At 41.5% G+C, this 14,296-nt stretch overlaps 1 protein-coding gene across 1 annotated transcript in view; it reads right to left on the reverse strand.

Moving 5' to 3' along the window:
- Adgrv1 (adhesion G protein-coupled receptor V1) overlaps nucleotides 1-14,296 on the reverse strand; it is a 530,822-nt gene that overhangs the window by 378,494 nt on the left and 138,032 nt on the right. The window contains 5 exon segments of the mRNA XM_050152479.1: nucleotides 805-951; nucleotides 5,163-5,367; nucleotides 5,659-5,881; nucleotides 11,172-11,294; nucleotides 13,684-13,948. Of these exon segments, the coding sequence (XP_050008436.1) occupies nucleotides 805-951; nucleotides 5,163-5,367; nucleotides 5,659-5,881; nucleotides 11,172-11,294; nucleotides 13,684-13,948 (963 nt within the window).

Genomic DNA, 14,296 nt, shown 5'->3' on the forward strand with positions numbered 1-14,296 from the left:
CTGCTCCTGATCAGGAGCAGTCCAAATGCTCTTATGCTATCTGTAGGACTGGAACCGGTAGGCCTCTAAGTTAGCAGAGCCAACACATCTCTAGAACCCATCTTCTTGGAGGAAATAACACCTAGTTGAGTTTCAATGAAATTATGCTTCCGTGTGCAATGGGGATTGTATTACATCAGGAAACAGTTTTTTCCAAATTACACTGGGCTTAAACATATTGTAAATAAACCACCTGTTAGACACCCGGAAGTCTGATCCAGGCTGATGATATGCACCAGGTTTTCCTTCTTATCTCTCACGTGCTCTGCTTCCCTTTATGACACAGAAGGGACCCTCATGGCCCATACTTCGTCCACATGGGCCTGCCTTCCTCACCTGCAGATGACTAATTCACATAAGCTTCCTGCCCAGGGCTCTCACCTCAAGGTCTGCTCACAGCAACAGAAACTGCTTGTGTCCACAGCTTTCATGGGCCGTTTCTTCCACCTACTTCCCAAAGACTTCCCACAGACTTGTCCACTAAGTACTGTTTCTGCCTTTTCCTGTGTCTTCACACATTTCCTTCTCAGTGTGGCTCACTTGTCTTTCAGATACTGCAATGTAATTTGTTTAACTCATGTACTGAACCTCAAAAGGGTTCATTTTATGTACAGATAGCTTTTCTTTTATAGGAAAAAAACTAGCCTTAAATTGTATCCCACTCTGTGGTGATTAAGCAAGAATCCAGTGTTTATATGGTGACAAGCATCAGTGAATGATAACCATGATTTATTAGTGTCTTCAATTGTTCTATAGATTACATACCACTCCTGAGGTAGGAAATACATCACTGATGCTTCCAGCTGCTTCCCATGCTACAGCTATGCGACCGTGTGTTCCTTTTAAACGTTCAACATTCAAGGTTACCAGGCTGTCTCGCTCCATTTCCTCCACTTGCTTATGCAAGGAATTCTGAAAGACACATGGAAAGGCACAAGGGTTCCTTGAAACAGCAAAGCAACCTCTTCCTTGTTTTGCATTGCTACATATTTGCCAAGTTCAACATGAAATGTGGGGGAACAACAGTTGTGGACAGTGTCCTGCTGTAAGGTGTCCTGCCCAGGAGGCAGGAAGACCCAAAGTACAGCGCGACTGTCTCCACAGTAAGTACATAAATAACCTCAAGTCACAGGACACCAGTCATCTTTGCAGTGTTTTTATGTTTGTCTTCCTGACATATTTTGCTCAATGGGCAGATATTACTCTTATACCCAGCATATATTTCTTTTTAAAATGATACACATAGCACTGAAAGGTTTGTTAAAAAAAAAAAAAAGCTGGAATAGCAGGAAAACCTTCTGCCTCTGGGGAAAGGCCCTCAGGGTCTCCCTCTCCGACTAGCATATTAAGACTTAGGCCTAGAAGTCTCCAGTACACCACCCAAGGTCAACAACATTCAGAGAACTGAGACACTCTTCTCTGATCACTTGTTAATGTGTCTAACACTTAAATCACATCCTGTGAATTATTCAGTTAGCTGGCCTGTGTCTTCTGGTGCCTCTCCTCTCCTTAGCTAGTGGTCTATGCAACTGTTTTTCATACCTGAAAAAAAATCCCTCTGTGTGCTGTCTTGCTTCCTTTCTTTCCACCTGTCCTTCCTAGCTTTGGTTCTTTGCTTGGATCCTAATGTTTGCCACTCCGTGACTATCATTCTGCCAAACACTTGCAGCACCTCACGCTAGCTTTTTACAGAACTTTTCCTCAGAAAGAATACTTTCATACATGTCCAGCTACTAGGCACCATGACATGAACTTATCACCCACACAGTCCATGCTTAAGAATCGTACAACTGTGTTGGCTAAAATTCTCCCATAATGTTTTCAGTAAGTTGTGGTTTTGCGTTCAGCCACGTTCATAGCTAGTGACATGCAGTTGGACACAAATCCCTCCCCAAAGCATCCTCGATTTCTCAATAAGGCAACCATGTTGAGAATAAAGATGCTTTTTAAAAATCTTTCCTGTAGGAGTTCCCATGTACTTTTAACAATGGCCATCTGAAGAGACCCCTCCAAAATGCTTATAGAAATGTTAATTTGAAAAGAGCCAACCCAAGGAAATTTCATACAGCTGTTATGTTTCATTCAGTGTTATGTTACACATTTCAAAGTAACAAAATTGTGTTCAAGGTGATAAAATAATTCACAAAACATCAGATTTTAAAATATGCACATAATTTGTTCAGAGAAGATAAGCCTTCCCTGGCTTCATGCTCTTCATTAACGATGGCTAGTAAGAGGAGGCCTCCAGACGGCCAGAAGATGTGCCAGAAATCCTACTCTGCCACATCCAAACGGCGGCTGTCCAGACACAGGCGAACTGCACTGAGTGGCTCTGCTGAGAAATTCTACTGAAGGGCTCGCAGGAACTCCCAATCCTGCCCATAGGCAAGGATGAAACCACAGGGGTTTCCTGTATCTAGACCAGCTACCTGAAGAGAGGCTGTGGGGGTGGGAAGAGGCTGTGGAGGGAGGGTGGGAGGGTGGGAAGAGGCTGTGGAGGGAGGGTGGGAGGGTGGGAAGAGGCTGTGGAGGGAGGGTGGGAGGGTGGGAAGAGGCTGTGGAGTCTGTCCCCCCTCAGGTTCTCAGCTCATTATCCCCAGCCTTGCCCTTCACATATTTCAGTAGCACCAGGAAGCCCTGTGAGTGCTGTCTTCACCCCTGCACAGGAGCAGGCTCCAGCTCCTTCTCTTGCTGTAGATAGAGCAGATGCTGGCTCATGTACTTTTCAACTTTAATGAAAAGAAACAGATAAATGATCCAGCTCTAAGTGTTCTTAAGAAAAAAAAGCAGGACATGAAGGCTCAGATGGTGGGCACCAGTGGTCAACCACACAAGCCCTTTCTGCTACGGTGTCATTTGGGGAGGGACCTGAAGAAGTTAGGGGAAATGTGAGCATCTTGGACAGAGGGACCTCCCCAAACACACAGTTCAAATCTTAAAAGTTGCCCTGTACTACGTGGGACCCCCTGTCCACATGTGACCACTGAATGCTCGTGATTAGATGGTCTCTAAATGTAAAATGTATACTGCAGTTGAAACACAAACAGCTCAGAAAATGTTAGGTATTCAGCAATGGTCTTTTATGCATGTTGAAATTACAGCATTCTGGCTCTACGGGATTAAATAAGGCACACTACTTAAGCTGGCTTTCCTTTTTTTCTCTCTCTTAATATATGTGTTTACTAGAAAACAAAACTAAAACTTTTCCTATACTTGTGGCACATTCTATTCATCCGTTGTCTGCTTTTCCCTTTATTCCAATGGATATTTTGGGCAACAGTGTGATCTGCCCCCTACAGGCAGATAAGGACAATTCATGCACAACCCTCATCCTCTCAACCAGTTTTTCCTACAGTTGTCCCTAAGGAAGTGAAGGGTAAACTCATGCTTTCCACAAATTCATCATGTGATAACTACTGAATTGTCACAGTGGCTTCAGAACAATGTCAGTTTACACTTAGAGTATTTCACGATACCATAGCTAGCATGATCCTTTTCAACAACACGTCACGGACTGGACAGTCATGCCCCTTTCTCAACACCACCTTGTGTTCCATCCCCCAAAGGCTAAGTTCACTGTCACTGAGAGGCTAGTGCCGGTACTAACACAGCAGGTCTGGCGGGTGAGAGGCTGACTATCAGCTGGTATCTAAGAATTTGGTTTCCAAGAGGTCCTTTCCATTCCCTGATGTGGTAAGTAGTTCCTCTGTACAAACAGTTTCTATAAATAATACAGTCTACGGTAATGCTGGCATTTGTGTTCCTCTGCAATCTAAAGTGTTGGCGAGTGTGAGGCAGAGGAGGACCACATGACCAGATTGCAATGAGAACCCTGACTTTGAACCTGTACTAAGATTCTCTTAATGGTCAAATTCTGTAAGTGTTACAACAACACAATTCAGTGCTAGGGAAATTTGGCTCGATACATTCTTTGTAACTCCATAGCTAAACAGCTCTTAGAATCTTACCCCTGGTTTCTTCTGGGTTTTACTCATGAGTATTTCCTGTGTGTGTGTTTTTGTGTTTATACATACATATGTGTGTATACATAAATATTTGTTTATATATCATATATGTGCATATAGTGCACACATAATATATTATATATAGCATATATGTGTAATATATGATGGAATTAATGTAATTGTATATAGCATATGTATATACTATATAATATATATAATACATATACATAATATGTGTGTGTGCACACACACAGAGGCACAAGACTGGACACCCAGTACTGTGGGCATTCCTAGTGAGTCACTGAAGCTGAGTCATAGGGCCTTGAAAGCGTCTCTCTGTCACGAACTGGACTTGAATAGGAAACAGCACTGTAACAATCACAGGAGCAGAATGAGGACTTGGCTGTCCAATGACACATGGAGAGGTGCGCTGGCCCAGTCTGAGCCATGGTGACACAGAGGCAACCAACCCATCAGCTCCAAGTTCACCTTTGTTGTTGCTGTGTTCCTAGTGGTTAAAGCCATCTGAATTAGACCTTCCTCTTATATGGGAGATTTTGGAGAAAATACGGCAGCTCTGCTAGTATGACAACTCAATACATCTGAATGTATGCTGAAGACACTAATAAGTAACACAATATGAATGTCTTTCTTCTCATTGGGAAAGAAATATAAAGCCCATGTAAATGGAGAACATGATTTTTAAAGTTCCTTCCTTGAGAAAACGAGGCAAAGGCATCTACATGTGCACAATGTCTGTACAGTTAGAAGCCCCCCACTAACCCCATCTGATGTCACATTCGTATGTAGCATGCATGGTATACACACGATGGAGTGTATCTAGATCTGTTTCACCATTACCCTCTGACTCAAAAGTTTGTTTTTCTATACAATGGTACCTGAGCAAAATACTGGGAAAAGACCAAAAAGTAATGTATTATATTCAAGACAACTAAATAAGCAAGAACAGTGGGGACGCGGTATTCCGGAATCCGGTGTCTAAGTCTAGAAACTGCAACATCAGAATTCACCTTAGAAGACAGGATAAGGAGTGCGACTGAGGCAAGGGAGGGAAAAGACTGAAAACAGGTCAAGCGTCACTCACGCCCTGACAGCTGATTGACACCAATTTGTCAGTGTAGTCTTCAGTCACTCTACCTGGGCGAATGCTATAACTCCGTAGGCATAATCATTCGAGAGGACAGTGACTCTCACGTAACCACTGGCGCCAATCTCTGCTCCTCCTTTCGGATTCTTCAGTTGGACTCTGAAGGATTCTTCTTCTTCCGGAACTGTGTCGTCAAGGATGTTTACTGCTACGATTGCCTCTCTGTCGCCAGGTTCAAACATCAGTTCACCTAAACTAGCATACGAAGGCCACGTAAAAAGAAGTCAGTGATGACCAATGAGCGACATAACTCTTATCACACTGAGTCTTACAAGCATCCAAACATTTCAGAAGCAAAGTTTTCATACAAAATATTTATATAATACTGATTAACTTGGTAGACTAGATACTAAAAGTATGGATAACGAGCAGATTTCCAGCTTATTAATAGCTCTTAGATTTTATGTAAAGCAGTAACTCAATCAATGAGATGGAGAAATCCGGTGCCATACCAAGCTGTGGTTAGATTAAAGGCATTGAACCTACCTAGGAATAAAGTCAGACTGGCTGGAGATGTAAGTCAGCTCGTAGAAGTGCGAGTGAGAAGCTCCCACTAAAGCAATTAAAGTTTTGCTTGAATTAAGCGACTTCACTGTAACAAAAGCTGCATCATGAGCAGCAGGTGCTTCCAGAACAAAGGAGAACTCGTTCTGCTCCGAATTCCAGCAGTAAAGAGCAGACTGATTTTGGCCAGTGAGAAGTATGTGGACTGGAAGAAGGAAAGAAAAGGAACAGGACTGAAGCCTTCTCTGCCCACGCAGGCTCTCTTCGTGGCTCCAAAGCTAAACCTTTCCAACTCTCGAAGCTCCCGACTGATTTCTAGACTAAAGCAAATATGTTTCCATTTTTGAAACAAGATATATGAAATTGCTAAGTGCTGTGCATTGACCAATTCAGCTTGACAAAGTGCACACATCTGTTCACAAAAATAAAAGTTACTGGCGGATAAAATGAAAATGGATTTGGAATCATTTGTGTCCATATCTAAACTTATATGAAAGTAACATTTCAAAGCACAAAACCCTCCTTATGCCGCCCCCGAATATTTCACTTTCCTCTTTTCTCGTCTATTCGCCACCACACACATTTATAATCACAGCTGGAGCAGATATGAACAAGAGCTCGAACTCGTCCTGTTCCATAGTCGAAGCGTGGCACATGGCACAGTATTCACGTTCGCAGTTGTTTAAATTTTCCACTATTTACTTTGTCTATACCACAGTGGGTGGCGTGTGCATGCCAGGGGCGTGTGGAGCTCAGAGCAAAGCTCTCAGGAGCTGGCTCCTTTCCACCACGTGGGTTCTCGGATAAAACTCAGACTGGTGGCCTGGTGGCAACAGCTTTACTCACTAAGCATCTCACCAACACAAGTTTCTAATTCCAATATAGGAGCTCTAATCTGTATATGTGTTCTTAACTATTAATAATTCCTGTAGATTGAGGTTTTCTTATTGTTTAACATTTGAAGTTTTCAATATTAAGTAGAAGCAAAATACATATTTTCCACTTGGCAAATTATTCAAGATACTTAATCAATCCAAAGAATACGAACGAACTTCTGACACCGTGGACACACTCTGCTGGGGCACTTTTGATGCTACCAGTACTCAGACTTCAGTTAATTCACAGCGATGGTGCGTTTACAGCTACACGGGCTAGGAAAGAGGTGGTTTCAAATGCTACATATGACAATAACCACTCTTCAGACATAGATGGAGTGGGGCTGGGAACCATAGAGAAATATTCAAATTCTAGTGCTGACTGAAGCCTTCCAGGGCAGAAGGCTGGGAAACAAGACTGAGTCAGCATTAAAATAACATGAATTCGGAAAGGCTGACAACCTTCTCATATGTTAGCCAATGATTACAGTGGGAAACCTAACAGCCTGGCTCTTACACATCAAAACTCCTGGTCATTACTATTTCACTACTGTTAAATCTTTAATTAGATTAACTTATTTAGGTACTGTTGCATGTTACTAACAGTTGCATAAAGGCAAAGATTGGGAAAATGTTAATTTATTAGAATCTTTAAACAGCAAATATTTTGCACAAAGTTTTGTAAAATTATAGATGTTCCAAAAATAACAAACTCTACCATGACATTTAAAAACCTTCCCTTTTAAAGTAGTGAACAAAGAGAACTGAGTTATCTCTATGTCTCTCTGTTTCTCTGACTCCCTTTTATTCTTCTCTCCTTCCCTCCATCCCTACCCACAAAAGACACTCTAAGTCTTTGGATAAATATTGCAATCCTTCAATTGCTCCATTTAATTGACTTAATATTTCTTTGTTCATGCTTCCTGCCACTGTTCCCTCACTGCTCGTGTTTGGATTACATAGGGCTCTTTCCGGTTGTTTCCAGAAGTACATGCTCACTCCACTACCTGGCCTCCTTGTAGGCTTTGAATGCTTTGCCTGGAGTTCATCTTCAGTTCAACTCTTTGCCTCCTATTTAACTGATAATTCCTAATCCCGTGATTATTGAAGAGAGCTTTGTAGATAGGTCAAGTTATTTCCTGGAAGTTATCTGTTATAGTTACAATCCTATTTGTCACACATGCGTGCACACATACACATACCTCTTTATCCTACTACACACTACATTTTGCAAGACGTGATTTGAGCTGGCCTTGTTCCCACAGGCTCTGCCACTGTGATTACCACCTTTAAATATCTATGAACCAATGAAGAAGCCCCCCTCAAAAAAAGGAAGAAAGCAGCAAGCTTGTATATTCTTGAAATATTCGTCCTGTTCATTTTCCCTCTTCCATTTTCAGAAATCAGTCATTGAACTAACCACAGAGCAAATATGTGAACCTATGCCCCTGGCTCCAATTTAACAATTTTAATAAAATATTTGACATATACAAAATAAGAAATCCTTTGAACATTCTTTAATGCATACTTTCAGCTTTCAGGGATTTATAATAGCTATTCTCAGTAATTTCCTACAGTCTTTTCATGTGCCTACCACTTCAAGTCACAGAAACAAAAGAAACAGAGACCTCACAATGGGCTCTTCATAAAACCTCTGGCAGAATTTTCCCTGAATTCTTTTGGAAAGTGTGCCTATTATATTTTTGTAAGAAAATCTTTAAAAGGAATTCTATAACTTCAATTAACAGCCCATCCATGTAGTACACTTCTTCCTTAAAAACACTCATTAGGCAACCATTGTGAATACCAATAACGGACTTAAGTAGACAGTCCATGCATTTGAAAACATTTGAGGTACAAGAAAAACAGACATTCAAGGCCCCAAATTAAAGGATAGGTAGAAAAAAAATGGAACAAACATAACGAAAGATACATATTCTATTCAGTAAATCAATTGTTGAATGAATAAGAAAGCTAGTGTTCTTGTACACCACAGGATAGCATGACAATGCATGTCCACATCTGTGTGAGCAGAGCAAGGATGGTTCAGGTCTGAGGGTACAGTGAGACAAGTGTGGAGGCTTACACTTACATAGGCATACAATAGACCAAGTGAAAATTAGAGGGTATATCAGGAATGCAGAGTCCAGGAGGAAGAAACATGGAAACAAAGGAAATTATGGTTTTTTCTGTCTTATTAAGAGATCTTGGCTAAAAGACTAAACAAAACCAGGGAAAACCTCTCATTCAAGCTCAATGGTAGAGGAGCTTGCTGTGACCCTGCCTAAAGATACAGAGCCTGACAGAGATACAGAGCCTGACAGAGAAAGAAAGAACTAAATGTCCATTAAGAAAAGAAGCAGAAGCAGACTCGTGAAGTTTGTGCTAATCCTCCCAGCCTCCTATCCTTTCCTCTGGATGTCTTAACTGCACAGTTTCGCCTGTCTCCCAAGCATAAGAGTCTCTGAAATCTACATGTCTGATCCCCCGATTCCCCTCCACACCTCTAATCACCTCAAAGTGTTACCATTGCCATAAACCACAGCCACCTAAAACCGCTGGTGCTTGCTTCCAATAAATGAATTCTTCCTACAGTCTTTCTTAATTTCAATACTAATAGCCTCATAATTGCCAAAGTGTGGGAGTTTTGCTGCCCACATTTGAGTAGTCAGAAATCCTCATGAATGCTCATTGTTAGATCTCCTGTCCATAAAACTGTCAGGTATCTATAGTCCCTCCTAGCTCAGGACCTTCCTTCAGTTGGACTAGGGAGTTGTAACACATATCATTCATAATTCTCACACAAAAGCTACATGACACCGTCAGAGAAGGGCTTTGATCAGCATGTGCCTCTGAAACACCTTTGAAGACTTCTCTGCCTTATTCATGCTCAGAGTACGAGCCAGGAGCTAAGAGTTCTGAGACACTTAGATAGCCTGTGAGGTCCAAACTGTTTCTACAGGAAACCAGAGAGGTTGTTTGACTGCTTCCCTTCACTCCTGTTTCCAGGGTCTATGTGGCTGGCTATACTATGACAGAATGAATGCAGATGCAGCCATGGGAATCCAGATGCAGAAAGACAGATGACACTAATTCCCCTCCTACAGGCTAGGACCCTTTATATGAAATATGAAGGGCAAGAATGTTTCAGATTTCAAAAACTACATTGTCAAAATGTACTGAGAATTAATCCCAATTATACACATAAAATATACAAGCATTGTGGTACACACCTTTAATCCCAGCTCTTAGGTAAAGGCAGGACTCTGAGTTCACGGCCAGCCTTGTCTACAAAGTGAGCTCAGAGGCAAGCAGAGTTATGTAAATAAATCTTTAAATAAAAATATAAGTGCAATAGTGGTTGCCAGGGTCTTCCATTGCAGAAAATGGAAGGAGGTTGATCACAGACTAGATCTTCAGCTGTTGATAATTTCTGGAGAGCTCGCTGTACAGGGTGGTAACGGTACTACTAATAATGACTTGAAAACTCACAAAATGCTAGAAGACTAAATCTTGAGTTTTCATCACATATACACAAACAGAAATGGTGAAGTGATAGGCCCTAAAGCTTACTAAAACGATGATGTCACATATGCCTCAGAGCATCCCATGGTACACGGTACACGGTAAGTTTAGACCATGCTTCTGTTTCACTCATACTTAAATACAGAGAGAGAAAAAAACAAGTAAACAAATTAAAGGTTACCTAGATATTATCTAATAAGCCAGACATTAAATAAATATGCCATTCTTCTGAGAAGTGCTTTTGTGAGAATTGTTTTCTTACAAGGGGTTAAATAAATAACTCGGGCTAGGAACACTTGCTGCCCAAATGAGGTCCTGGGTTCTGATCTTAGCATCCACATAAAGCCAGGCATGATTGCACACACACCTGCACTCCCATAGCCGAGCTCTGTGGAAAGTGGAGACAGTTATATCTCTGGGGCTTGTTGACTGCCAACCAAGCTTCAGGCTCAGTGAGAAGCTCATTCTCAAGTGGAGTAAGAGAACAGGACAACATACATCCTCATTCAGTTTGTACACACATGCGTGCACACACACAAGTATACACACCTGCACATACATGCCACATATACGTTCACACAGCAACAGAGACCCAAAGACAGGATGCCCTTTTCTGACCTTCATAGGCAACAAGCGCACACACACAAGCAGGTAAAACATATAAAACACACACACACAACATAAAATAAAATTAATAAATCAGAAAACATCAGTCTTTTTGAAACTCTGGACATCTGGATAGATTGTTATAAAGATCTGATATTATATTCCTAGTAAAGTAGCCTCTGAGGGGGCTGGAGAGATGGCTCAGTGGTTAAGAGCATTGTCTGCTCTTCCAAAGGTTCTGAGTTCAATTCCCAGCAACCACATGGTGGCTCACAACCATTTGTAATGACGTCTGGTGCCCTCTTCTGGCCTGCAGACATACACACAGACAGAATATTGTATACATAATAAATAAATAAATATTTAAAAAATAAAATAAAATAAAGTAGCCTCTGAGAACATGCCATTCTATCTAAAGTCAATTAGAATGGAGTCAATACACGTTCCCACACCGTGTTTAAGCTGGACTAGTAATTGGAAAGTTCTTACCTATTCCCGAAGCTGGTGTGAAGGAATGGATCCTGTTAACAGTAGCAAAGTCCAAAGACTGGAAATATCTGAAAGATGACTGCCCTGTCTCCCAGGTGAAAATGTCAACTGAATTCTGATTCCCTATGATTAAGAAATAAAAAGCAACAAGCTGTACAAAGAAAATGACAAAATTACACAATAGAACTATAATAAAGCATTAAATTCTGTTGTAAAAGGAGCAGCCAGCCACTTCCCGCCACCTGGCTCCCAGCTAGCTTTACCCGAAATAATTACACAGAAACTGTATTCATTTAACACTGCCTGGCCCATTAGTTCTAACCTCTTATTGGCTAACTCTTACATATTTTTTAACCCATTTCTAATAATCTGTATCGCCACTTAACTGTAGCTTACCAGCATGAGTATAACCAGCATCCATCTTGGGCAGAGAGCCATGGCGTCTGCCTGACTCTGCTTTCTTTCTCCCAGCATTCTGTTCTGTCCACTCTTCCTATCTAAGCTACTGTCCTATCAAAAGGCCAAGGCAGTCTCTTTATTTAACCAATGAAAGCAATACATAGAAAGAAGACCCTCCTACACCAAAACTCAAAGAAAATTTACCATAGAATATATCTATTTTAAGAATTCAATTTGGCAGAGAACACTGCAAGCCCTTTCTGTTTTTATCATGTTAAGCATATACACACTAAGACACACCAGGAAGCATATTCTGTCACTGAAGCACACATACACACACACACACACACACACACACACACACACACACACANTCTGCCACATGCAGCATACACATACCCATACACACCAGGAAGCATCTTCTGTCACATGAAGTACACACACACACACACACACACAAACACTCAGACACACCAGGAGACATATTCTGTCACAGGAATCATACACTCACATATTAAGACACATCAGGACACTTATTCTGCCACATGAAGAATACACACACACACACACACACACAAGACACACCAGAAGACATGTTCTGTCACATGAAGCACACATACACTTGTTGCACAGTTTTTAAAAACCCAGAGACAGAAACTGGGGTTCAACCTGAAGGTCAGAAAAGAAAACAGCCAACCACAGGCTCTTACCTCTACCTCAGTCTGAAATGGTGATCCTGCCTCCAGGAATCTCAGAATGAGACTGTGTCTCAGAGTTGTCTCCCCCATCTTGAATTCCTCTCTAGTGCTGGGATTAAAGGCATGGACCACTACTGTCTGGTTTCCATGGCAAACTAGTGTGACTACTGGGATTAAAATTGTGTCACCACTGCCTGGTGTGTAAGACTGACCAGGGCAGCTATTTTACTCTCTGAACTTCAGACAAGCTTTTTTTATTAAAATACAAATAAAATATCGGTACATACACACTGAGACACAAAGAGGAGACATGCTCTGTCACATGAAGCACACACACACACACACACTGAGACACACAGAGAGACATATTCTGTCACATAAAGCACATATGCGCCAAGACACACCAGGAGACATGTTCTGTCACATGAAGCACACACACACACACACTAAGACACACCAGGAGACATGCTCTGTCACATGAAGCACACACACACTAAGACACACCAGGAGACATGCTCTGTCACATGAAGCACACACACACTAAGACACAGCAGGAGACGTGTTCTGTCACATGAAGCACACACACTGAGACACACCACAAGAAAGAAAGGGATGAAATGTGTACTCTTATGCAGATTGTATTCTGAATCAGTTTATAAAAAGTCACTAGACACTATCTGTTCTATGTATTTCCCATGACACTCCAAGCACAGTCATATAAAATTATAACTTTTGGAAGACTGACTATAAAATCTTTATACACTTTTTTACATTACCCATCTACTCCTCATCTTATAGGAATTTAAGTTTAAAATGGTGGTTCAGAACAGCACACGATCATAGGTCCAAAGTCTAGGTGGTTCAGAACAGCACACTATCACAAATTCAAAGAGTACAGTGGTTCAGAACAGCACACAATCACAGGTATGAAGTCTAGGTGATTCAGAACAGCACATGGTCACAGGTATAAAGTCTAGGTGGTTCAGCACAGCACAGGGTCACAGGTACAAAGCCTACAGTGGTTCAGAACAGTACACGATCACAAAGTTCAAAGAGTACAGTGGTTCAGAATAGCACATGGTCACAGGTATAAAGTCTACAGTGGTTCAGAACAGCACACGGTCACAGGTACAAAACCTATGGTGGCTCAGAACAGCACACAATCACAGGTATGAAGTCTAGGTGGTTCAGAATAGCACACTATCACAAATTCAAAGAGTACAGTGGCTCAGAACAGCACACGGTCACAGGTATAAAGTCTTTTTGGTAAAATCTATTTCTAACTGACTTTACTGCTTTCAATCAAGAAAAGTCTACTACTCATCAAAAGATAACATCTTACATAAAACAGACAGCATAAGCTATATGGTTTCAGTTGTAACTGTAGATAGATTACAAGCACCATATTTCCTCACCTAAAAAGGTATTTTTGGCAAAAACTAAGTAAACATCATCGCCTGAAGCCAAAGCCTCCACTTGTGTAATCCCGCTGACCGGCACGTCTTCAAAGTTAGTAAACTGACTGCCAGACCACGTGAATAAAAGGGCATTTCGTTGGACGTTAGCCTGCGAAACGGCTAAGAAGAGAGAGCCTCCTCTGCTGAACATGGCCATGCCCAGGACACCTTGGACAGGCAACCTCTGATGTAAGACAAAGATGCTTCCATTCCATCGGAAGACCTGCAGGAAAAGTCCAAACACAAAGCTCTGACGACCCAGAATTCAGCACCTGCGGCAATTTAAGAGGGTCATAGGCCCACACTCCTGACCTTCTGTTTAGTTAGGAGTTTAGTGATAATAAAAATGCAATAAAACCGAGCCACCCCCCATTTCTTTCTCCATCCCTCTTTTCTGTGTGTGTGTGTGTATGTGCGCTCGCGCGCACGTGCATGCACCCACAATGAATAAAAGCAAAGTTATTTAAGAGATCAATATAAAAAAATAGAGAGAGGTTATGGCAGTCGAAAAAAAATTAGAAGAAAAGTGAACTAAGTTTAAAATACAAAATCCTTGATGCCTTGATGTCTT

Source organism: Alexandromys fortis, unplaced genomic scaffold (genome assembly GCF_014885135.2).
Source record: "Alexandromys fortis isolate MF-2015 unplaced genomic scaffold, M_Fortis_MF-2015_v1.1 scaffold_47, whole genome shotgun sequence".
Lineage (NCBI taxonomy): Eukaryota > Metazoa > Chordata > Mammalia > Rodentia > Cricetidae > Alexandromys > Alexandromys fortis.